This window comes from Schistocerca gregaria, chromosome 4 (genome assembly GCF_023897955.1).
Source record: "Schistocerca gregaria isolate iqSchGreg1 chromosome 4, iqSchGreg1.2, whole genome shotgun sequence".
In the NCBI taxonomy this organism is placed as follows: Eukaryota; Metazoa; Arthropoda; class Insecta; order Orthoptera; family Acrididae; genus Schistocerca; species Schistocerca gregaria.
Genome location: NC_064923.1, coordinates 131,463,408 through 131,490,040, shown reverse-complemented (window position 1 = coordinate 131,490,040; position 26,633 = coordinate 131,463,408). Strand labels below are relative to the sequence as shown.

The 26,633-nt window shown below is 45.4% G+C and overlaps 1 protein-coding gene across 1 annotated transcript in view; it reads right to left on the bottom strand.

Moving 5' to 3' along the window:
• The window catches only part of LOC126267516 (odorant receptor 7a-like), an 83,641-nt gene extending 75,181 nt beyond the window's left edge, over window positions 1-8,460 (bottom strand). The window contains exon 1 of the mRNA XM_049972817.1: window positions 8,126-8,460. Within this exon, the coding sequence (XP_049828774.1) occupies window positions 8,126-8,460 (335 nt within the window). The remainder of the gene's footprint in view (window positions 1-8,125) is intronic.
• Between the last annotated feature and the right edge of the window lie 18,173 nt (window positions 8,461-26,633).

Sequence of the window (26,633 nt, the reverse complement as noted above, 5' to 3'; positions counted from 1 at the left end):
GCCACGTCTCGATCCCTGAGTCGACAGATGGGGACGTTTGCAACACAACAACCATATACACGAACAGTTCGACGACGTTTGCAAAAAAAATGGCTCTGAGCACTATGGGGCTTAACAGCTGAGGTCATCAGTCTCCTAGAACTTAGAACTACTTAAACCTAACTAACATCACACACATCCATGCACGATGCAGGATTCGAACCTGCGACCGTAGCGGTCGCGCGGATACAGATTGAAGCGTCTAGAACCGCTCGGCCACACCGGCCGCCGACGTTTGCAGCAGCATGGACTATCAGCTCGGAGACCATGGCTGCGGTTCCCCTTGATAATGCATCACAGACTGGAGCGCATGCGATGGTGTACTCAACGACGAACCTGGGTGCACGAATGGCAAAACGTCACTTTTTCGGATGAATCCAGGTTCTGTTTACAGCATCATGATGGTCGCATCCGTGTTTGGCGACATTGCGGTAAACGCACATTGGAAGAGTGTATTCGTCATCGCCGGTCGTTGTGGCAGAGCGGTTCTAGGCGCTACAGTCTGGAACCGCGCGACCGCCACGGTCACAGGTTCGAATCCTGCCTCTGGCATGGATGTGTGTGATGTCCTTAGGTTAGTTAGGTTTAAGTAGTTCTAAGTTCTAGGAGACTGATGACCTCAGCTGTTAAGTCCCATAGTGCTCAGAACCATTTGTATTCGTCATCGCCATACTGGCGTATCACCGGCGTGATGGTATGGGGTGCCATTGGTTATACTTCTTGGTCACCTCTTGTTCGCATTGACGGCACTTTGAACAGTGGACGTTACATTTCAGATGTGGTACGACACGTGGCTCTACCCTTCATTCGATCCCTGCGAAACCCTACATTTCAGCAGGATAATGCACGATCGCATGTTGCAGGTCCCGTACGGGTCTTTCTATATACAGAAAATGTTCGACTGCTGCCCTGGCCAGCACATTCTCCAGATTTCTCACCAATTGAAAACGTCTGGTCAATGGTGGCCGAGCAACTGACTCGTCACAATACACCAGTCACTACTCTTGATGAACTGTGGTATCGTGTTGAAGCTGCATGGACAGCTGCACCTGTACACGCCATCCAAGCTGTGTTTGACTCAATGTCCAGGCGTATCAAGGCCGTTATTACGGCGAGAGGTGGTTGTTCTCGGTACTGATTTCTCAGGATCTATGCACCCAAATTTCGTGAAAATGTAATCACATGTCGGTTCTAGTATAATATATTTGTCCAATGAATCCCCTTTTATCATCTGCATTTCTTCTTGGTGTAGGAATTTTAAATGCCAGTAGTGTAGCATTTCCTAAATGCCTCCGCAGCACCAGCTACACCGGCTGCGCAGTGTGTGGACAGGCGCCATCTTGCATAAAAATGATACTAGCCACACATCCACGCTGTTGAAGGGCTGGAATGACGAATGTGCTCAAAAGACTCTCATAGCATTTACCAGTGACAATATAGGTAACAGGACCCGCAATATTAATTCCCACGAAAAAATACCGCCCTACAATATACGAAGTTGTCAACTCACATCACACAGTCACCTTCGCAGAATGAAGTGGTGCCGACTGTTGTGTGTGCGGATTTTCCGTTGCCCATTTTCTGCAGTTCTGCATTTTGACATGTCACTGGAGATGGATATGAGCTTCGTATGTCCACAGCCGTTGATTGTCCACTTGCATGCAAACAAGAAATTCCAAATCGAATGTTTGTCGAGCTGCCAGGCCAACAGGAAGGAATTATTACATGTGGGTGATTTAGCATGGATAGCAATTCAGGTATTTCGTAGGATTTTATGCACCGTGTTAGCAGGCATGCAGCGGTGGCCATGCGGTTCTGGCGCTGCAGTTCGGAACCGCGGGCTGCTACAGTCGCAGGCTCGAATCCTGCCTCGGGCATGGGTGTGTGTGATGTCCTTAGGTTAGTTAGGTTTAAGTAGTTCTAAGTTCTAGGGGACTTATAACCTAAGATGTTGAGTCCCATAGTGCTCAGAGACACTTGTACCATTTAGCAGGCATGCCCATCGTTCCGGCAGTTCCTTGTGCTCTGCAAATTTGTACACCGTTCGACCCCTCCTGCAATGCTGTGGCCACATCTTCGATAGACGTCGGCTCAACTGCTTTTCTCCCTCTTCCACTCTGCACATCAAAAGAACCTATCTTCCTGAATTTTGTAATCAGTTTCTCCACACCCTTAGCAGACATCGGACCAATGCCTGTCTTCATACACTTGAACGTCCGGAACTTCTGCAGGGCTCCTAGCGCACGGGCACCGTTCTTGTAAAAGGCGCGCGATCCTTCATGCAGACAGTAGATGTTGGGATTTCGGACGCAAACTGAGAAACAGCCGTGTGCCGTGAGTCTGTTAGTGTGCGTATTCTGACGCTTTTCAGCGCAATCGATTGGTCAAATTTTCGTTAATGTTTTTTATTCCATGACATTTCCTCCTTTGTCATTAATATACTGTTCAAATTTAACGCCATTCTCAGCAGTGGTTCTCTTTCTACACCGCTTTGAACCTGTAATTTAATTATGTACGACCTATACAGGGTGCTCCGTTGATAGTGACCGGGCCAAATATCTCACGAAATAAGCATCAAACGAAGAAACTACAAAGAACGAAACTCGTCTAGCTTGAAGGGGGAAACAAGATGGCGCTATGGTTGCCCCGCTAGATGGCGCTGTCATTGGTCAAACGGATATCAACTGCGTTTTTTAAAATAGAAAGCCCCATTTTTTATTACGTATTCGTGTAGTACGTAAAGAAATATGAATGTTTATTTGGACCACTTTTTTCGCTTTGTGATAGATGGCGCTGTAATAGTCACAAACGTATAAGTACGTGATATCACGTAACATTCCGCCAGTGCGGGAGGTATTTGCTTTGTGATACACAATCCGTGTTAAAATTGACCGGTTACCAATTGCAGAAAAGGTCGATATGGTGTTGATGTATGGCTATTGTGATCAAAATGCACAACGGGCCTGTGCTATGTATGCTGTTCGGTATCCTGGACGGCATCATCCAAGTGTCCGGACCGTTCGCTGGATAGTTACGTTATTTAAGGAAACAGGAAGTGTTCAGCCACATGTGAAACGTCAACCACAACCTGTAACAAATGATGATGCCCAAGTAGGTGTTTTAGCTGCTGTCGCGGATAATCTGCACATCAGTAGCAGACAAATTGCGCGAGAATCGGGAATCTCAAAAACGTTGGTGTTGAGAATGTCACATCAACATCGATTGCACCCATAGCATATTTCTATGCACCAGGAACTGCATGGCGACGACTTTGAACTTCGTGTACAGTTCTGCCACTGGACACAAGAGAAATTACGGGACGATGACAGATTTTTTGCACGCATTATATTTAGCGACGAAGCGTCATTCACTTACAACGGTAACGTAAACCGGCATAATATGCACTATTGGGCAACGGAAAATCCACGATGGCTGCGACAAGTGGAACATCAGCGATCTTGGCGGGTTAATGTATGGTGCAGCATTATGGGAGGAAGGATAGATAATTGGCCCCCATTTTATCGATGGCAATCTAAATGGTGCAATGTATGCTGATTTCCTACGTAATGTTCTGCCGATGTTACTACAAGATGTTTCACTGCAGGACAGAATGGCGATGTACTTCCAACATGATAGATGCCCGGCACATAGGTCGCGTGCGGTTGAAGCGGTATTGAATAGCATATTTCGTGACAGGTGGATTGGTCGTCGAAGCACGTTCACAGGATCTGCCGTCGGCGAATTTATTTCTGTGGGTAAAGTTGAAGGATATTTGCTATCGTGATCCATTGACAACGCCTGACAACATGCGTAAGCACATTGTCAATGGATGTGCGAACATTACGGAACGCGAACTACTCGCTGCTGAGAGGAATGTCGTTACACGTATTGCCAAGTGCATTGAGGTTGACGGACGTCATTTTGAGCATTTATTGCATTAATGTGGTATTTACAGGTGATCACGCTGTAAGAGCATGCGTTCTCAGAAATGATAAGTTCACAAAGGTCCATCTATCACATTGGAACAACCGAAATAAAATGTTCAAACGTACCTACCTTCTGTATTTTAATTTAAAAAAAACCTACCTGTTACCTGTTACCAGCTGTTCGTCTAAAAAAGTGAGCCATATGTTTGTGACTATCACAAAGCGAAAAAAGTGGTCCAACTAAAACATTCATATTTCTTTACGTATTACACGAATATGTAATAAAAAAATGTGGGTTCCTATTTAAAAAGAAGCAGTTGATATCCGTTTGACCTATGGCAGCGCCATCTAGCGGGGCAACCATAGCGCCATCTGGTTTCTCCCTTCAAGCTAGACGATTTTCGTTCTTTGTAGTTGTTTCGTTTGACGCTTATTTCGTGAGATATTTGGCCCAGTCACGATCAATGGACCACCCTGTATAAATGTGACTGTTTCTCAAGCCAGCTGAAACGTCTCCTGGTATTCCACCCGTACACAGATCAAAAGTTGTCCAATTACATTGTGGAATCCCATTGATATACCAGTCACCGCATCGTCTAGTCATGATATTTTATCACATATACCAAACTGCACGATTTAACCAACCAGCTCATGCTCCCCCCCCCCCCCCCCGCCCCTCCCCCCATTCCCTACCTCCGCCTGCTACGTTCGCAACCGGCACACTAATACGTCACTGGAAACTATAGTAACTCTGCGGAATCTTCTGCAGGCACAGAAGCCACGGTAGTTTGCGGCAGAGATATACTAAACTCAGCACCAGATTTTCCAAAGCTCAACAATCAATTGGAAACCATTCCGCCACTTAATCGGTATAAATCCTTCAACACACTTTGTCTTCTCCACAATAAAAACCAACCATTACCTCAAAACGTCAGTCAAGTCAATCTTGCTTCATCCCTTGAATATATGCGTACAGTTCCTAGTGATACAAACTTTGAACATTAAAGAAAGTAAAGACGTATTGCACAAATAGCTGGGAGAGCCCAAAGGACAGGTTCAGCAGACTAATCGGAAAGGTTTGCCCTGTCCTTTATGCCCAAAGGTTCCTTTCCTTCGCGAAGTGCATGTAAGTGTCCCTGTTAAGTATAGGCAACTGCAATCTGTGCACTTGTACTTGAGCGTCGTTCTCATGTGGGAGATGACGGGAAATAGGACTGGGTGTAACTTGGAGCCAGCATGTAGCCTACTCCCGTGGAAGAGCACCAACGGGGGTGCCAAGCTTAACGTCCCCATCCAACGGACAGATCGCCATCAAGTGTCGCATACCTTCACTTGAAGTAACACACTGGAGAGGCTTGGATCTGAATCCAGGACATTGTCGGAAAGACTGGCGATCAGGGACTTTACACCACCACACCTCTTGTCCCCTTGCCCAGAAAGGCATTGATCATTCAGTGACTCTTATACACCCTGCAAACTCAAAGTTCAAAACCATTTGACCCCCCCCCCCCCCAATTCTCTACAATACTGTACCATTACATTCCTCCCTTCCTCCGCCCCCTTCCTATCCTGTCCCAAGGAAATATCGACAGGCTCCCTGATCCTTGCGCAGAAAACCGTCCTAACATATACCTATTCTATCAGCTATATCCCTATTCCCCATGCCTTTCCCTCATATGAAGACTTCAATACCTCTCACAACCTCCCGACTATCATAATTCCATCCTTGTTCCTTCCTGACGCTTCTTAGAAAACGAGAATAACCTGCATATTTTTTCTATCATTTTTCCATCGAACTGTGATAGACAGGTGCTAGAAGAGGAACGAATTCTTTCACATATACGCAGGGTGTGGTGTCACCGCCAGACATCACACTTGCTAGGTGATATCCTTTGAATCGGCCGCGGTCCGGTAGTATACGTCGGACCCGCGTGTCGCCACTATCAGTGATTCCAGACTGAGCGCCGCCACACGGCAGGTCTAGAGAGACTTCCTAGCACTCGCCCCAGTTGTACAGCCGACTTTGCTAGCGATGGTTCACTGACTAAATACTCTCTCATTTGCCGAGACGATAGTTAGCATAGCCTTCAGCTACGTTATTTGCTACGACCTAGCAAGGCGCCATTATCAGTTACTATTGATATTGTGAACTATGTACCGTCAAGAGCGACGTTCATCATGAGCGTGAGCTAAATCGCGTGCCTTTCGGCCTCCTCTAGTAACACGGTGTTGGCTCTCATGCCAACCACAAAACAGGGTGTCCCACTCAAACCTCCCTGATTTCAAGAACCCAGGAGAGAAAAACCTCAGTAGATACGACAATGAAAAATGCACCGTATTGTAGAGCATCTCAAATAATTTATATTCCCGCGTCAGAAGTGCCAAGTATTGTCGCCAGAGTGCAGTATGGTCGCACGAAGTGAAAATGGTGACTCGACAGCAGCGCATGCAAGCAGTAGTGTGGTTTGCAGAAACACAATCGCCGGTTACTGTGCAAAGAAATTATAGTCGAGTGTATGAATGTGGTCCACCTGATGTGGAAACAATTAAGGAATGGTATAGGAAGTTTCCGGCAACAGGAAATGATCTGAAACATTCTGTCGGTGCACATTACGGAGTTTCAGAAGAGACAGTGGAGAACATCAGACAAACGTTTCTCAGAAGCCCACGTATTTCGATTCGTCAAGCATCTAGGCAACTTGATATACCTCGATCAAGATTGCATCGTGTGATTCACCAGCGTCTTCGTATTTTTGCTTACAAAGTACAAATTCTGCAACATCTGGCGCCGAACGACAAACCACGCCGACAACAATGTGCTACGCATATGCTGCAGCGTATTGATTTGGATGCCAGCTTCCTGGAAAGATGACGCAATCTTTCATCTATCAGGAAGGGTTAATAGGCATAATGTTCGAATCTGGGATTCGCAAAATCCGCACATTGTCATTGAACATGTTCGTGATAGCCCTAAAGTAAACGTCTCGTGTGGGCTAATGCACGAGAGGTTTATTGGGCCGCTTTTCTTTGCGAAACAAACAGTGAATGGGTTTGTGTACCTGCACATGTTGGAGCAGTTTGTGTACCCTCAGATACAAGACTTGCAACCCAACATCATTTTTCAACAAGATGGAGTTCCGCCGCACTGTTCAATGGCTGTTCGCAAGTTCCTGGATAGGAAATTTCCCAACCGTTGGATCGGACGTGGATAACCCATTGCCTGGCCACCACGTTCACCCGACATTACGTCGCTTGATTTCTTCACGTTGGGATTCGTGAAGGACCGCTTGTGTGCGACCAAAGTGGGCGATATTTCTACGTTGCTACATCGTATCACTAATGCGATTGCAGAATTAACGGAGGATTACAAAGAACTTGGCAAGAAATTGAATATAGACTCGATATTCTTCGTGCTGCAAATGGTTCACATGTAGATGTGTGTTGTAGTGTATTGTATGTTAACCGGGGACCTAGAAACGACAGAGAGACTCCATCCCCACCGCAGCCGCAGTAGTCCACAACCCCACGACGACTACCGCAGTCCACTTCACCCCTCCGCCGCCCCATACCGAACACAGGGTTATTGTGCAGTTCGGCCCTCGGTGGACCGCCCAGGGAACGTCTCACACCAGACGAGTGTAACCCCTATGTTTGCGTGGTAGAGTAATGGTGGTGTACACGTACGTGGAGAACTTGTTTGCGCAGCAATCGCCGACATAGTGTAACTGAGGCGAAATAAGGGGAACCAGCCCACATTCGCCGAGGCAGATGGAAAACGGCCTAAAAACCATTCACAGACTGGCCGGTTTACCGGACCTCGACACAAATCCGCCGGGCGGATTCGTGCGGGGGACCAGGTGTTCCTTCCCGCCCAGAAAGCCGTGCGTTAGACCACACGGCCAACTGGGTGGTGTACTGATGATAAATAAATAAATTCTTTGAGATGCTCTACAATGTGGTGCATTTTTAATTGTCGTATCTACTGTGCCTTTTTTTCTGGGTCTTTGAAATCAGGGAGGTTTGAGTGGGACACACTGTATTTTGAATCATAGAGGTATCGCATCAGATCTACTTGCATTTTCTGTTGAGTTCTTTCAGTCGGATTTCTATCGCGCGATATGTCGCTGGCTCGGGCGAGCAGCAAAGTCGCCTGCACTCACCTCACGAGGTCCTGATGGTTCTGGATGCAGAGACTCAGCTCCCGGTACAGTTCCTCGCCCAGCCTCGACGACCCGTCCTGCAGCACGCGGCTCTCTGGCTTACAGTCCGCGTCCAACCGCAGGGCGGCGAATCGCGCCGCGAGGATCCTGAACTGGTCCGCCACGTGGATCATGACGGCCATGAAGAAGACGTCCAGGTGGGTGTTGATGAAGGAGCAGAAGAAAGTGGCGGTGCACTGGAGAGCGTACGAGGCGCCGTAGACGGCCGCGGAGGAGGTGTCGAGCCAGCGCAGCTGCTGGTAGGGCAGCCGGCGCTGGCGCTTGATGGCGGGCATCAGGCTCCAGGCCACCAGCGCGGACAGCACGTACAGGTGGAAGGCCAGCGTCAGGCGCACGGAGCGCCGCCGCGACGCCGCCAGCCGCGGACGCAGGGCGGCGTCCACCGGGCCGCGATGGCTGCTCTCCAGCTGTGGGCGGGAGGTACTTTACCCAACTATTAAAGTAACACTGAAGAGAGTGCAGAAAGGTGGGAAATTCAGGGCGCTTATGCCACATCCCTACTCACGTTTATTACACTACTGCCCATTAAAATTGCTGCACCAAGAAGAAATCAAGATGGACATATATTCATTGGACATATATATTATGCTAGAACTGACATGTGATTACATTTTCACGAAATTTGGGTGCATAGATCCTGTGAAATCAATACCCAGAACAACCGCCTCTGGCCGTAATAAAGGCCTTGATACGGCTGGGCATTGAGTCAAACAGAGCTTGGATGGCGTGTACAGGTCCAGCTGCCCATGCAGCTTCAACACGATACCACAGTTCATCAGTTCATCAAGAGTAGTGACTGGCGTATAGTGACGAGCCAGTAGCCGGGCCACTATTGACAAGACGTTTTCAGTCGGTGAGAGATCCGGAGAATGTGCTGGCCAGGGCACCGGTCGAATATTTTCTGTATCCGGAAAGGCCCGTACAGGACCTCCAACATGCGGTTGTGCGTTACCCTTCCGAAATGTAGGGTTTTGCACAGATCGAATGAAGGGTAGAGCCACTGGTCGTAACTCATCTGAAATGTAACGTCCACTGTTCAAAGTGCCGTCAATACGAACAAGAGGTGGCCGAGTCGTGTAACCAATGGCACCCCATACCATCACGCCGGGTGATACGCCAGTAAGGCGATGACGAATACACGTTTCCAATGTGCGTTCACCCGGTGTCGCCAAACACGGATGCGACCATCACGATGCTGTAAACAGAATCTGGATTCATCCAAAAAAATGACGTTTTACAATTCGTGCACCTAGGTTCGTCGTTGGGTACACCATCGCAGGCGCTCCTGTCTGTGATGCAGCGTCAAGGGTAACCGCAGCCATGCTTTCCGAGCTGATAGTCCATGCTGCTGCAAACGTCGTCTAACTGTTCGTGCAGATGGTTGTTGTCTTGCAAACGTCCCCATCTGTTGACTCAGGGATCGAGACTTGGCTGCACGATCCGTTACAGCCATGCGGATAAGATGCCTGTCATCTCGACTGCTAGTGATACGAGGTCGTTGGGATCCAGCACGGCGATCCGTATTACCCTCCTGAACCCACCGATTCCATATTCTGCTAACAGTCATCGGATCTCGACCAACGCGAGCAGCAATGTCGCGATACGATAAACCGCAATCGCGATAGGCTACAATCCGACCTTTATCAAAGTCGGAAGCGTGATGGTACGCATTTCTCCTCCTTACACGAGGCATCACAACAACATTTCACCAGGCAACGCCGGTCAACTGCTGTTTGTGTATGAGAAATCGGTTAGAAACTTTCCTCATGTCAGCACGTTGTACGTGTCGACACCGGCGCCAACCTTGTGTGAATGCTCTGAAAAGCTAATCATTTGCATATAACAGCATCTGCTTCCTGTCGATTAAATTTCGAGTCTGTAGCACGTCATCTTCGTGGTGTAGCAATTTTAATGACCAGTAGTGTACATAATTTCTTTTTGCTAAGCTATAGTGCACAGTGTCGGAAGATTTTTTTACTGGAGGCTAGCGAGTAGGTAGGGTCACAAGGCAGACTCATCGAGCTATGCGCCAGATGGTCACGTAACATGAGAACGGCAGGGCAAGCGGGAGCCGTATCGTAGTGGAACAGGGAGAGACAATAGGGATTCCACCTACAGCGCTGGGCACTAATAAGCGAATCTTTTATTATTTATACTTACTGTTTAAATTTTAATATGCAGCTTCAACCGTGCTAGTTATCTTACTTGCACACAGAAATTTTTAATAATAATTTCAATATCACACACTTCGTCAGAAAATAATAATTTAAAATTTCAAATATGGTCAGTGCTTAATGATGGAGGGGATGGACCAGTCACAAGTGCATCCTGAGAGGGCAGGCGCCACTCTGCTAAGATAGTTCACTGTTAGTCTATGACCGGTTACCGAGGAGGTAATACATGAATCCGTGTATAAAACCTTATCTCATGTGAAGATGGAGTAGCCTGTTGAAAAATTGCCTCGTATGACGTTCTTGTGTCAGCTCGTGTTAATCTTCTGTGGAGATTTGTATTGTGTCTTTTGTGGTGTTCTAGAAATCATTATCATCCGGAATCTTTCCCAGGAATAATGACAGACTGGCTCTCAGAACCTTTTTCTTGATTTTTTTGCTTCTATAAGTTGAAATAAAATCTAGTAGCATCCCAATACTCCCTCATTTCAATTTTAATAGCACCGAATTCATTTCCATTTGTAACTTCGTTACGCACTGTTTACTGCATGCCTTGCAGAGCCTGCGGCCAACTGAGAAGAAACTGTTTGGGACGACAGCTGAATCTTTACAAGACGAGACGTAAGCAAGTTGCCTCCAATTATGCTAGAGACAGTGAGCGCAGACATTATTTACGGAAAGCCACAGTGTTTGTTATTCCTTGCATATCTTTTTTTGTGGCAGGTGTTGTATTCAGGAACCCGCTGTTTAGTATTTGAGGGTAGCGGCATCTGTGGGAATTATAGTCGTCGTACCGTCACGAGTGCTTCACAAGAGGAGTTGGATAAACTTCAAAGAGCCACTGGTTGTTCAGCCATTCAAAGGAACTACTGTGCAACGACTGACTGAAACAGAGAAAATGAAGCCATAAGGAATTTTTCACTTTGCAACGGACTGTGAGCCTATGTGAAACCACCTGGCACATTAACGTTGAGTGCCACACCGAGACTCGAATTCGGGACCTTTGCCTTTCACTCCGGCACACAGTTTTAATCTGACAGGAAGTTCCGTATCAGAAGACACTCTTTATTATTCTTATTATTTACATTTTATGGCCTGCATTGGACAACTCTAGCCAAATAATTTTTCAGTTTCCTGTCAGCCCAGTACTTCTTCATTCTCTCGGATCTTATCCTTCTTTCTTCATCGGAAATCACCCTTCCTGTTGTCTGTTTGTTGATTCTTGTTTGCTGTATGGTTTGTTTGTCTGTGAGTTTTCTGATTTTGTCAGTTTTGTTTCTTAGGTCTTCCAGTGTTCAAATGGTTCAAATGGCTCTGAACACTACGGAACTTAACATCTGTGGTCATCAGTCCCCTAGAACTCATAACTACTTAAATCTAACTAACCTAAGGACATCACACACATCCACGCCCGAGGCAGGATTCGAACCTGCGACCGTAGCGGTCACGCGGTTCCATACTGAAGCGCCTAGAACCGCACGTCCACACAGGCCGACTCTTCCTGTGTAATCTGTAGTTCATCCACATCTTCCTTGATTTCTGTAGTCCACTTAATGTTGCACTTATATTCCACAATTTTTCTATTATTCTCCTGATGATCCTGTTCCCTGGTGCTCTGATTAGATGTCCGAAAAAGAAATGCGTTTCTTCCTGACTGTACTCACTATCGGTTCTATTTCCCTGTAGACTGTTTCATTTGTGGCTCCTCTCCAGTGTCCATCTTTCTGGTACGGTTTGTTGATGCACGTTCTGATGATTCTTCACTCTATTTTTTGTCTATTTGTGCAGTGTTAGTTGCTCTGAAGATGGTTTCACTTGTGTATGTTATTTCTGGTTGATGACTGTTGTTTTCTAGTGTTTTGATTTTAAAAGTACCAAATATGCAACAGCCATTCGCAAAATAATGTTTTATTTATTCACTTTTGCAAATCGATTTCAACTGATTAACAGCCATCATCGGTGCTTTCAACCAATATGTGCCATGAGTAGATTACTGGTTGCTGCATATTTGGTAATTTTATGGTTTACGGTCGCTGCACGACTTGGGAACCACATGGAGCCCACCATTCATATGTTTGTTAGCGCGCGCTCTACTGTAGACTGAAAAATTCGTTCTGGAAACACCCCCTGAGCTGTGACTAAGTCATTTATCTATAGTATTCTTTCTTCCAGGAGTGCTAGCCTTGCAAGATTCGCAGGAGAACTGTGAAGTTTGGAGTGTAGGAGATGGAATACTGGCGGAAGTAAAGCTGTGAGGACGAGTCGTGAGTCGTGATTGGGTAGCTCATTCAGCTCCCAGTCGCATTTCTCTGTAAAAATTCTGTTATGTTGCAGGACGTTCCAGATCTCTCTTCTCCTCTATGGAGTCCCTGTTGGCAGAGACAGATTGGAAGATTGTTTGATCCATGATCCAATTTCAGTCTATCTATTTTCCGGTGGAAGTGGCGTTCTCATGATACCAAGTCGTTCATTAACTTGTCGCCAACAAAGTTCGACGTTTCCGCATTGGCCTTAGTGAGACAGACCGATACAATCGTTGTCATGTAACGGGTACATTATATCATCGGTTGCCCCGATGACGGAAACAGCAGTCTCCGCTGAGATTCTCCTGCGTCCCGAGTCAACACTCTTTCCCAGAACGAAGAACAGCACAATTATGTGGCTTGTCGGCCATTGTGTTCATTATGTGATGAGGAGCCGGTATGACCTGGACCCTTGTGCCTTTTACCAGTATATGGTTACGGCCCTTTGGACCTGGAATAGAATGCCATGCTATCGTGAGCTTTTTACGAATACGCTGTGTCTCGTATGTAATCGTCAAGGAGTTGAATGATATGTAGAATCTCTTTCCTGTTGAATGTTTTATTGCTGTTACCTAGCTTTTGGTAAAATTGATAAAAAAATGATCAGGGTGGGGGCCTCTACTTGCAGAAGATAAACGGGGAAGAGGGAGAGAGAGAGAGAGAGAGAGAGAGAGAGAGCAGTGTGAGTGTGGTCTCAATATCCGTTCCTCCAGGAGTGCTAGTCCTGCAAGTTTCGCAGGAGAAATTCTGTGAAGTTTGGAAGGTAAAGCTGTGAAGACGTGTCCTGAGTCGTGCTTGGGAAGCTCATTCGGTAGAGCACTTGATCACGAAAAGCAAAGCTCCTGAGTTCCAGTCTTGGTCCTGCACTTAGTGTTAATCAGCCAGTAAGATACAGGGGAAATGAATGTAGCAGAAGACGAATGGCTACCTACGGGGGTGAAATAGCGAATGCAGCAGAGAATCAAATAGACAACAAGACAAGGCCCAGCAGAAATCCTTGCGTAACACAAGTAACACCATATTTAACTGACGAAAGGAGAAAACATAGAAATGCGGGAAGATCGGGCACAAGGCGTCTGAAAAATGAGACTGACGTAAACTGGAAAATGGCTGAAAAGGAATCGTTAGAGCATAAATGCAAGGGCCTAGAACAGGGACAGCCAAGAACTCTGCATGCCCGCGGAGCTCTCGCAAACATGCGAATTTCTCTCTCCTGACTACACACTTCTCTCCTACAATGCCACGTTATCTGAGCGGGACTAAGGGGAAACTGTGAAAGCGCAGCATTAGATACAATGTCGTCGCTCAAGAAGCACTGAATGACTTGCATGCGGCTTGGTTTCATATTTCTCAACAACTTAGATCACAAATAAAACAAATTTTCAGTATTTAATTATTTTTGGCTCGCTGAAGGCATATTAAATTTACATCTGGCACAGTGTGGACATAAGGAAAGAGGCAGAGAGTTTTGCAAATATTCGTCACTCACGATGGTCACGTATTCGCGACTTACGACAGCGTGCTGGAAAGTAATGCCTCTGAATTTTTTATGTGAAAAACGATGTTAAAGCTCTTTAAATAAAACAAATATTATTAATATGCTACATCGTTCTTCTTCATGTCTACAGATTTGTAGCCCTCTGCAGTTAGGGAGCACCAGATTGTGGTGTGTAACATAACTGTGTCGGTACGTATGAAACAGCATGCTGTAATCCAGCTTCGAATTCGACGGGTTGGTCCACACAGAGAGCATCTCCTTCTTCAGCACGACAATGTCAGACAACACACGATCGCTGCGACATCCGCCACCGTCGGACGCCTTGGGTTAACATTGTCATCGATCATCCTCCATACAGTCCCAACTTGGCTCCATCCGATTTCCGCCTGTTTCAGAACCTTAAGGAACACCTCCGAGGATTTCACTTTCATAGTGATGAACGGTTGCAACCAAAGGTGAGGTTGTGGCTCTGTCAACAAATTCAAACATTCCACAGTGATGTTCTAAACAAAGTTGTCTCTTGTTGGTAGATATGTGCGCGTCACCAAGGTGTCTGTGTTGAGAACTAAATCTGTAGACATCAAGAATAAAGATTTAGAGCGTTAATACTTTGTTTTATTTAAAAAGCCTTAAGAGTGTTGACATAAAAAATTCGGTTGCATTACTTTTCAGCAAGCCCTCGTATTTAGTTTCATAACCAGAAAATGCCTTTCACACATACGTCGAACGGAACATTGATATAGCACTTGCAACTTCATCCTGGAGACGTGGGAACTCTTTTCGAAGAAAATTTCGTGGAACTCCTCGACTGTAATGTATAATTATGTGTCTTATAAACGGGGCTGGCCGCGATGGTCTCGCGGTTCTAGGCGCGCAGTCCGGAACTGTGCGACTGCTACGGTCGCAGGTTCGAATCCTGCCTCGGGCATGGATGTGTGTGATGTCCTTAGGTTAGTTAGGTTTAAGTAGTTCTAAGTTCTAGGGGACTAATGACCACAGCAGTTGAGTCCCATAGCGCTCAGAGCCATTTGAACCATTTTTTTTTTTTTAAACGGGAATTACACTGTAAATCGATCAGTTCCATCTGTACATGCACAGGGACGGCATCAACTGAAACTTTCTAGGAAATAGCTCAAAAACACTTGGGAGGCTGGCAGTGTCCTGAAAACGTTCACAAAACTGTTCCTGTAATTCTTTCAGCGTCACAATGAATTCTTCAAAATTCGCATTATCTTTAACGTTAGTGAACTTACGGAAATGGTCGGCATTCTTTATCAGAAGTTGTTCCTTCAACAATGCTGTTTTCTCTTTAAATGTACCCACTTTCCCCTTCCTATCATAAATAAATTGCTTCTCACACTGCAGCGTGCAGTTAAGCCCACTTAAAATGCGATGTGTACAAACCACTCAGGGTCTGTTTATTTTGGTTCCTGCATTCGTGTTTCCTTCATAAATTCATCAGGAGTCGGTTTTAAATCGAAAAATCGGTCCTCGGAGTCTGCTCGACTTAAATGACGTACTTCGCAGAAGTACGTATCACGTCTCCATACTTCAGTCCCATCAAAACTGTTGCAACCGGTGCTGCTTTTAATGATTGTGACTTCAGAAAATTTAATATTCGCACTTCCCCTACAAATTGTCTGTCTATCGGCGTAATTCTTTTCTTCATCTAATCCTTTAAATTTCTTGAGCACGTTCGAGGTTTTGCAAGCTATAGCCGGTCCTGGAAAGACTGATACCGCCCATATAAAAATTAAAGAGATCTTTGGACAAAAGAAAATGTGTTGTATTAATATGAAGTGCTCAAACAGCAAGCCGAAACTAAGCAAAGAAGGGAAACCGTAAAGGTGGATCAGACATATAGAAAGACCATAGAAGATAAATTAACGTGGAGGTAATATCGCAGAAAGGGAAGAGGAAGTAATTTTTAGACGAAATGAAGTGGAGGAAAAAATATTTCGAGAAGAATTTCACAGACCAGTGTAGGATCAAAGATGAAACAAAGCTCCCTGGAGCAGACGACAATCCACCAGGATTGCTGAGGTCGTTGGGAAGTCCAGGCATGACAAAACTATTCCATCTGGTGTGTAAGGTGTATGAGACTGACAAATTATCCTCACAATTCAAGAAAAATGTAATTAATCTTGTTCCAAAGAAGGTAGATGCTAACAAGTGTGAATGTTACCGTAGCATGGTTGCAACATACTCACATGAATTATTTCGAATAGAATTGAAGAACTGGTAGAAGTTGACAACGAGGGAGATCAGTTTGCGTTCTGGAGATATTTAGAGAGGCAATACTAACCCTGCTGCTTATTTAGAGGATAGACTAGAGCTAGACAATTCGCATTTGCAGTACGTATAGATTTAGGGGAAGGTTTCGACAGTGTTGACTGGAATACAATCTTCGAAATTGTGAAGGTAGCAGGGATAACATACAAATGAGAAGATTGTTGACAACTTCTACAGAATCCAGACCGCAGTTGTAAGAGTCGAAGAACATGAAAGGGAAGAGGTAGTTGAGAAGACAACGACACTGTTGTAGCCCAACGCTGTTCTAACAGTACGTTGATCATTCAGTAAAGAAAAACCGAGGAGAAATTTGGAAAGGGAATTAAAAATCAAGCATAAGAAAGGAAAACATTGATATTTTCCGACGACATTATAATTCCGTCAGCAATGGCAAAGGACTTGGAAGAACAGTTGAACGGGATGGAAGAGTGCCTTGAAAAGTGATTGTAAGATGACCAAAAAAAAGTTACAGGATGTAGTTGATATAAATCAGGCGATGCTGAGAAATTAGATTACTAAATGAGGTACTAAAAGTGGTAGAGGGGTTTTGATTTTGTTAGTTATTTGGGTAACAAAAGAACTGATGACGGTCGAAGTAGAGAGAATTTAGACTGGCAATAACAAGAAAAGCATATCCGAAAAAGAAAAATTTGCTTATAGGTGATACACATTAAAGTATTACGATGCGTCTTCTGAAGTTATTTGCCGAGTGTAAGCTTGTACTAAAGTGAAACGTGAACGATAAATAGTTCAGACAAGACGCGAGTAGAACATTTTGAAATGTGGTGCAACAGAAGAATGTTGAAGACTAGATGGACAGATAGAATAACTAATGAGGAGTTGTTGGATCTAATTTCATTTCTTGAATATTGGTGTGACCTGTGCAAACTTTCCAGTACTTGGATGAGGCTCTTTAGTCGAGCGAGCGGTTGTATATGATTGTTCAGTATGGAGCTATTGAATCAGCATACTGTGAAAGGAACCTAATTGGTATACAGTTTTAACTGGGAGACTTAATTTTATTAAGTGATTTAAGTTGTTTCACTACTCCGAGGACACCACCTACTTCTATGTTACTCATCCTGGCAGCTGTTCTTGATTCGAATTTTAGAATATTTATTTCACCTTTTTTGGTGAAACAATTTCGGGAGACTGTGTTTAGTAAATCTGCTTTATTAGCACTGTCATCGATAGTATTTCAATTGCTGTCGCGCAGAGAAGGCATTAATTGTGTCTTTCGCTAGCATAATTTACATACGACCAGAATCTCTTTGAATTTTGTGCCAGGTTTTGAGACAAGGTTTCGTTGTGGAAACTAGATATTATAAGTATCTCTCATTGAAGTCCAGGCTAAATTTCGAGCTTCTGTAAAGGATCGCCAATCTTGTGTCTTTCCGCTAGCATACTTTACATACAACCAGAATCTCTTTGGATTTTCTGCCAGGTTCTGAGACAAGGTTTCGTTGTGGAAACTAGATATTATAAGTATCTCTCATTGAAGTCCAGGCTAAATTTCGAGCTTCTGTAAAGGATCGTCAATATTGATGATTTTGCTTTCGTTTAAATTTGGCATGGTTTTTTCGTTGTTTCTGAAATTGTTTCTGACCTAGTTTGTGCATTATGGACGATCATCTCGGTTGTTTGTTAATTTATTATGTATAAATCTCTCAGTTGCTGTCGATACTATTTCTTTCAATTCAAGCCACATCTGGTTCACATCTACATTGTTAATTTGCAAAGAGTGAAGATTATCTTCCAGGAAGAAGGCAAGCGAATTTTAATCTGCTTTTTCGAATAGATATATTTTTCGTTTATTTTTCGTTTATTTTTGGAGGATTTGGGAGTTATGGTATTCAGTCTCGCTACGACAACCCCGTGTCCACTAATGAAGGTATCCGTTTAGATGCTAGTTACTAGCTCAGAATTATTTATTGCTAAGAGACCAAAGGCGTTTTCACAACCGTTTACTATTCGAGTGGGCTCCAGTCAGCTCTGTATCAGAGATCCGCTATCGGTCCTGTCAACTACGCTGCAGATGGTGAGCTCCGCTTTCATCTCACAAGCAGGACTGGTACCTTTACCACTTTTGACAGCCGCTTGAAACTAGAGAGAATCTCTTGCGATCCAAAGCGGCGCTCTTCGTTGATACCAACGTGAGCCATCTTGATTCCAACGTAAGCCACCACGAGCAGTTGGCTGCATGCTGTGCTCTTCGCGGCATTCGGAAGGACCCGTTCCACATCTGGAATGATTCCACCCGGTTTGCACACGGAGTGCACACTGGGTTTATTACGCTCCTCAGTAGTGAAGACTCGAACGTGCCCCAAACGCGCCTAACGTAGGAGCTCCCAACTAGCAGCAATCCCACCCTCTGGCACTGCCTGGATCTTGCAGGCTGAGAGGTTTCCTTCTAAACAGGACAAGCGACTGCATGTGGCTAAGGGGCAGTGTCAGCCATAGACATCATCTGGAAATTGTTTGTCAGACTAACTGTGGAGGCCTTACGTTTGGCACCCTCAGAACCAGAACTCTTTAACCACCTGCTACGCCCCAAGGCGACCTCTCCGCCCAAAGAGTGAGGGTTCATCCTTAATGAGAGCAGTAACTGGGCTGGCTACCGGTGTGGACAGATCAGAGGACTCGAGGGTCGTGCTGTATGTCCACTGAATCCCCACAGCCAGTCCACAACAGTAATGCCCAACCACTGCAGCCTCAAGCTGAGTGACTGAAGCCAACAGGGCCTGGAGCTGAGGGCGAAGTCTCACCAACTCGGCACGCATCTGCACACAGCAATCACAGTTCCTACTAGAGTTGTGTCTAGTAAACATTAAATTAACACGCAGAACCCCAAAAACTAAGCTATCAAAGCACACAGACGAAACTACATTATTCGCTCCTGGTCAAGAACCTGATAAATGTCACAAAATCGGCTACTTCTCTGTTGCTACTTTATCTTAGCCGGCAGCAACTGGCTTACTGACTGACATAAGAAGTCATCCAGGGTCACCACCATTTGCAGCGACCGCCATGTGGTCCAACAGGATCTGTTCAGTGCCCTGCCTGCGGTAAAGAGACCACGCACTACAACAAGAACTGTATGGCTGTCAACACTGAAGCCTCTCCACAACATCACAGAAACTTGGAAATCTGGCGATTTTCTGGACGACGTTGACAGGTACCGCTCACCAGCGCTCTCCGCACACGATCATGGCCATCACATTACGTGAGAAGATATCTGGACTCATCTGTGGAAAACGAGTTTTGCCAGTGACGAAGTTGCCAGTGACATGGGAATGGCAGAACTGAAGGCGAGCTGAAAGATGTCGTGCCAAGCGGGTTACTCAAACGGGACGTCTGGATCATAAGGCCCTTTCTTATAAGCTATTCATTACTGTCTGATCGGACGTAGCGGCTCCAGCGGCTCTTCTGAGATCTTGCAGTGCTCTGGGGGTATTCGTTGGACGCCGCATCGCATAGATGGCCGGATATCGAGCTTCTCGTGGTATTGCAATTCGTCGGCGACCTTGTCCAACCCACCTTGTGTATTGACCTGTCTTCTCGTACCGTGTCCACAACCTACGGATGACACGTGGGGTGGTATTGGCATTTGCAGCAACACAACCGAAATTCCATACTTCTGGATCAAACAGATTGCCCTTGCAACTTGCACTGCATTAAGATGTGGCATTGCATGTGCTGGTTGAGTACAATGTTTACATATCGCTATCTGTGTCCCTCACTTGAAAACACTGGGACACCAGTACTCACTTCTTTCTGAGGGATCACCTGGCACTGTAAGGCATAACACAGCCAAAAGATTTTACTTATTGCCTACGTTGGAAACAAAGATCTCAAACATGCAATAAGACCATAGGTACTGCCTGTATCAAATAAGATTTAACATACTGGGCGTTCATACATGTGTTTTCCTAACTCTTGTGAAGGTGTACGATTATGCACACTAACAGTGTGATATCTGAAGCCACCTGACTGTGGCTTCTCTCGACGCGGTAACAGACAGAGACGCGCAAACACAGGCATAGAACCATCTCGTACTTTCAGGGGAGTCGCGGTTCTGCATTCAGTATCACGATGAACGAATCCGTGTATGAAGACTCCAAGGAGAACGAAAGTAACAATATTTATTTCCTCATTGCCATACAGACCCAGCACTAGGCGGGATAGTACAGTGTGCTATTGGGTATGCAAACCATATCCTCTGGTTCGCATAGTCAATAGTTTGAACAGGAGCCATTACGTTCATGAAGTGTCGCGGCCAGAATGAGTTTCGTGCCGTTAATGGACATTTTCGTTTGGAGGATTGGATTGCCGCACATACCAAAACAGAACTGGAGGAAGTCCGCACAGAGGGTTGGGTTGTTTGCGGGAAGAGACCAAACAGCTAGGTCATCGGTCTCATCGGTTTCGGGAAGGACAGGAAAGGAAGTCGGCTCTTTGACATCCGTGTGATCTTATCTTTGAACTCGATAATGCAGGACTGCACGTTGAATATGCTGTTCTGGCTTACCTCGATACAGAGTGTGTTCGACTGTTGCCCCAACAGTCGGGCCAGTCAGTCATGGTGGTCATGCCCATGTTAAACAAACATATGATGCCATGCGTTTGTTTGACGTGAATGTAACCCTCCCTCCCCCCCCCCCCCCCCTCCCCTGGCCCGACCGCCAGACATTTATATTTCCATAGCTATTTGGTAGCATCTGAAGATGAAGCTTTAGGTTCGAAACGTGTCAGAAACTACTGGCAACTGAAGCGGGTTAATATGTTCCTCAGTTGGCAATGTTCGCTTGACAAAATATTGGTACCAAGTAATCACACTCTCCAGATCTACCAGCACCGAAAACATTAGACAGCCATTACGACTGATAAACTCTAGCATAGAGTTGAACAGGACGTAATGATAGAGATCTTTCATCCAAGCTCAGGTAGACTCAGTGCTCAGATGGGTCCTGCCAGAGGTGGCAGCTGCATGTACTAAATTTCGTACCATTTATACTCCAAATCACCTACTCATTTAATCATGTACTCTTACTGTTATAATACATATATGAGGATGGTATGATAAGTCTGGTAAATTTCAGCGAAAGAAAGGAGCATTTTTATTGCGCTTTCATGTTTGGTAAGTTCAGGATAGTATAAAGAATTTCAACAATGTACATAGTACAGTTCATTGCTGAGAGTCGTCTGAATTGGTCAGTGTGTCGACTGCGAATGAAAATGGATAAGAATGATTTTTGTGCCGTTAATGAACATTTTCGTTTGGAGGACTGGACTGCCGCACATACCAAAACAGAACTGGAGAAAGTCCGCACAGGCTCTGCACCACCACTGTTTTTGGATTATTGGATTGAGATGCGGTCAGGCAAGCAGCGGATATGAACAATATTCTGGCCGTCCAGTTGACGTCACCACCAAAGAATCTATTGACAAAATCCATGATATGGTAATGCAAGACCACCGAATAAAAATTAGTGAGAGTGCTGAGACTGCAGGTACTTCAACCTAGCGAGCGCATAATATCCTGAGTGGAGAATGGAGAGAATGGAGGTGTGTGCGAGATGTGTGCCATGATTGCTCACAATCGACCCAAAACGCATCCGGCACAATACTCCAACTTAATGTCAGATGATATTTAATTGTAATCCGCAAGACTTTTTGCGCCCTTTTGTGACTGTTGATTAAACCTAGTTTTGGCTACGCAACAGAGTTAAAAAGCAGTCAAACAAATGGAGAAAGGCTGCTGAATACTTAGGTGTTGACGGGCATTGAATCTATCAACGGGGACAGGTGAAAATGTGTGCCCCGACCGGGGCTCGAACCCGGGATCTCCTGCTTACATGGCAGAAGTTCTGTCCACCAGAGCCACCGAGGGCACAGAGGACAGTGCGACTGCAGGGACCCACATTCTCACCTTATATGACTATACACTACATTCGTAGTGTCCCTCCCAACACACGCACTACTCGTGGAAGACATTCCTACCAAGTCCCGTAAGAGTTCGGGTAATATGTGTACATCCGCACAGAAGAAGAAGGTCATGGCTGGTATTGCCAGAACTATACAGGGTGTTACAAAAAAGGTACGGCCAAACTTTCAGGAAACATTCCTCACACACAAAGAAAGAAAATATGTTATGTGAACATGGGTCCGGAAACGCTTACTTTCCATGTTAGAGCTCATTTTATTACTTCTCTTCAAATCACATTAATCATGGAATGGAAACACACAGCAACGGAACGTACCAGCGTGATTTCAAACACTTTGTTAAAGGAAATGTTCAAAATGTCCTCCGTTAGCGAGGATACATGCATCCACCCTCCGTCACATGGAATCCCTGATGCGCTGATGCAGCCCTGGAGAATGGCGTATTGTATCACAGCCGTTCACAATACGAGCACGAAGAGTCTGTACATTTGATACCGGGGTTGCGTAGACAAGAGCTTTAAAATGCCCCCATAAATGAAAGTCAAGAGGGTTGAGGTCAGGAGAGCGTGGAGGCCATGGAATTGGTCCGCCTCTACCAATCCATCGGTCACTCGGTCACTGAATCTGGCACATGTTCTAGCAGCACAGGTAGAGTATCCCGTATGAAATCATGATAACGTGCTCCATTGAGCATAGGTGGAAGAACATGGGGCCTAATCAAGACATCACCAACAATGCCTGCCCAAACGTTCACAGAAAATCTGTCTTGACGACGTGATTGCGCAATTGCGTGTGGATTCTCGTCAGCCCACACATGTTGATTATGAGAATTTACAATTTGATCACGTTGGAATGAAGCCTCATCCGTAAAGAGAACATTTGCACTGAAATGAGGATTGACAAATTGTTGGATGAACCATTTGCAGAAGTGTACCCGTGGAGGCCGATCAGCTGCTGATAGTGCCTGCACACGCTGTACATGGTACGGAAACAACTGGTTCTCCAGTAGCACTCTCCATACAGTGACGTGGTCAACGTTACCTTGGACAGCAGCAACTTCTCTGACGCTGACATTAGGGTTATCGTCAACTGCACGAAGAATTGCCTCGTCCATTGCAGGTGTCCTCGTCGTTCTAGGTCTTCCCCAGTCGCGAGTCATAGGCTGGAATGTTCCGTGCTCCCTAAGACGCCGATCAATTGCTTCGAACGTCTTCCTGTCGGGACACCTTCGTTCTAGAAATCTGTCTCGATACAAACGTACCGCGCCACGGCTATTGCCCCGTGCTAATCCACACATCAAGTGGGCATCTGCCAACTCCGCATTTGTAAACATTGCACTGACTGCAAAACCACGTTCGTGATGAACACTAACCTGTTGATGCTACGTACTGATGTGCTTGATGCTAGTACTGTAGGGCAATGAGTCGCATGTCAACACAAGCACAGAAGTCAACATTACCTTCCTTCAATTGGGCCAACTGGCGGTGAATCGAGGAAGTACAGTACATACTGACGAAACTAAAATCAGCTCTAACATGGAAATTAAGCGTTTCCGGACACATGTCCACATAACATCTTTTCTTTATTTGTGTGTGAGGAATGTTTCCTGAAAGTTTGGCCGTACCCTGTATACTTATATGGATATGGTGTCTGTTCTTTCGGACATCTCCAAAAGTGTGTGGTCATATAAGAAGAGAATGTCGGTCTCGCGGGAGGCGTGTGAGAGATAGTCCCTGAGGTCGCACTGTGTTCTGTGCCCTCGGTGGCTCAGATGAATAGAGCGACTGCCATGTAAGCAGGACATCCCAGGTTCGAACGCCGGTAGGGGCACACATTTTCTTAACGCCCGTCAGCAGCTGAAGGTATTAATATAAAATTCTAATTAAGGCTGCTGAAAGTGCTCTGAACAAAGCATAGACAAGTTTGTGAGCTGGTAAAGTGATGGCCACTGTGTTTTGGGATTCCCAGGGAATAATCCCCATCAGTTAACTTGGAAATTGGGAGAACCACAACAAGATCCTGTTATACTTCATCGTTAGACAGTTTGAACCTTCCGCTGGCTGAAAAAAAAAAAAAAAAACAGGTTTCCATTCAAGAAAGTACTCTTTCACCAGGTTAAACCACCAACACACACATCAATGATAACAATGACGAAAGTGCACCAGTTGGGCTTTGATTTAGTCCTTATCTATCCTATTCGCTAGACTTAGCCCCAAGTGACTTCTTCCTGTTGTGTGACTTGAAACTTTGGCTTTGTGGGAAGAAATTTTGATCAAATGTGTAAGAGATAGTAGCAGTAAACAATTATTTTGCGGATTTTGAAAGAACCTATATTTCAGATGGGATCAAAAAGCAGGAGGTTCTCATGGACCAAGTACCCAAAAAGAAGTTGTGCAACATAAACGAAAGTTGGGAGACGTGTCTCCCCAGCTGAAAGATCATCTCTATTAAAATTTCGCTCCAGTCGCATAATAGTCGAACTTGAGGCTCACTACGAAGGCCAAAATCAGCTTTGTTTTAAAAACATTCTGTAACGCTCTTGAGCGTTGGTTACCTTTGAGATTGGACGTGCTGAGTTGATGTTGGTCAAGAATGCATTGAAGGCGATAAAAACGCCACTGTACCCCACTGAGTCTGAACAAGGTCTTGAAATAGGGCTACGAGAAGCTCTATGTTCCTTTTGTGATAACGCAGAAAGGGTTGGCATGAATGTAATCACTGTACATGATTGCTGGTAGTGGTGGTCACGAGAATATATGGTCACAATAAGACCAGACTCCGGACGGCCACATGGCATTGCCGAGAGAGAAAACCATCGCGTTTGGAGTATGGCTGTGGCTCATCGTACTGCATCTACAGCAACAATTTTGGGAGCAGTTGGCACCAGAGTCACAAAACGTGTTACAAATCGATTATGTCATGGACAGTCCTGAGACTGTCTCGCTGTAGCATGCACTCCACTGACGCAAACCACCACCATTTGCGACTTCAGTGGTGTCAAATGAGAGCTCATTGGAGGGCAGGGTGGAGCTATGTCGAGTTTTCTGATGAAAGCTGGTTCTGCCTTAATGCCATTGATGGCCGTGTGTTGGTTAGAAGGAGCCCGGTTGGGGGCCTGCAACCAACGTGTCTGTGTGCTAGATACACTGCATACACACCTGGAGTTTTGGTCTCGGATGCGATTTCATGTGACAGCAGGAGCATTCCCGTGATTGTCTCACGCACACTGACTGCAAATTTGTCGGTCAATCCAGTAATTCGACCTGTTGTGCTGCCATTCACGGACCGCATTTCAAGCGGTGTTTGTCAGCAGGATAACAATCGCCTCCCTACCGCTATTGTACTCCTACTGCTGTACAGTGTGTGGAAATGCGTCGGACTCCTCGATCAACAGATCTATGGGGTTGGGTTGTTTGGGGAAGGAGACCAGACAGCGAGGTCACCGGTCTCATCAGATTAGGGAAGGATGGGGAAGGAAGTCGGCCGTGCCCTTTTAAAGGAACCATCCCGGCATTTGCCTGGACCGATTTAGGGAAATCACGGAAAACCTAAATCAGGATGGCCGGACTCGGGATTGAACCGTCGTCCTCAACAGATCTATCTCCAATCGCGCTCATATAGGACAACATTGGACGGCAGCTCCAGCGTCATCCACAACCAGCATTAACATCCCCTATATTGACCGATTAGGTGCGACAGACATGGAACTCCATCCCAAAAACTGACATCCGGCACCTGTACAACACAATGCATGCAGTTATGCATTCTTGCATTCGACTTTTGTGACCGCTACGGTCTCAGGCTCGAATCCTGCCTCGGATATGGATGTGTGTGATGTTCTTAGCTTAGTTAGGTTTAAGTAGTTCTAAGTTCTAGGGGACTGATGACCTCAGAATTTAAGTCCCATAGTGCTCAGAGCCATTTTTTTTTGCATTCGACTTTCTGGTGCTTACACTGATTATTAATGTACCAGCATTTGATATTTGTGATGACTTATCTCGTGTTTTCATTAACCATTCTAGAAATTTCATTACTCTACATAAATTTTTTTTAGTCGCGATATTTTTTTTTTTTTTGGTCAGCATATACAGTGAAGCAGCAAAGAAACTTATATAGGCATGCGTATCCAAATACAGACATATGAATACGGCGTTGCTGCCGGCAACGCCTGTATACAACAACAAATCACAAGCTGCGACATCGTCGGTAAAAAACAGTGACCCGTATATGTAACAAGTTTC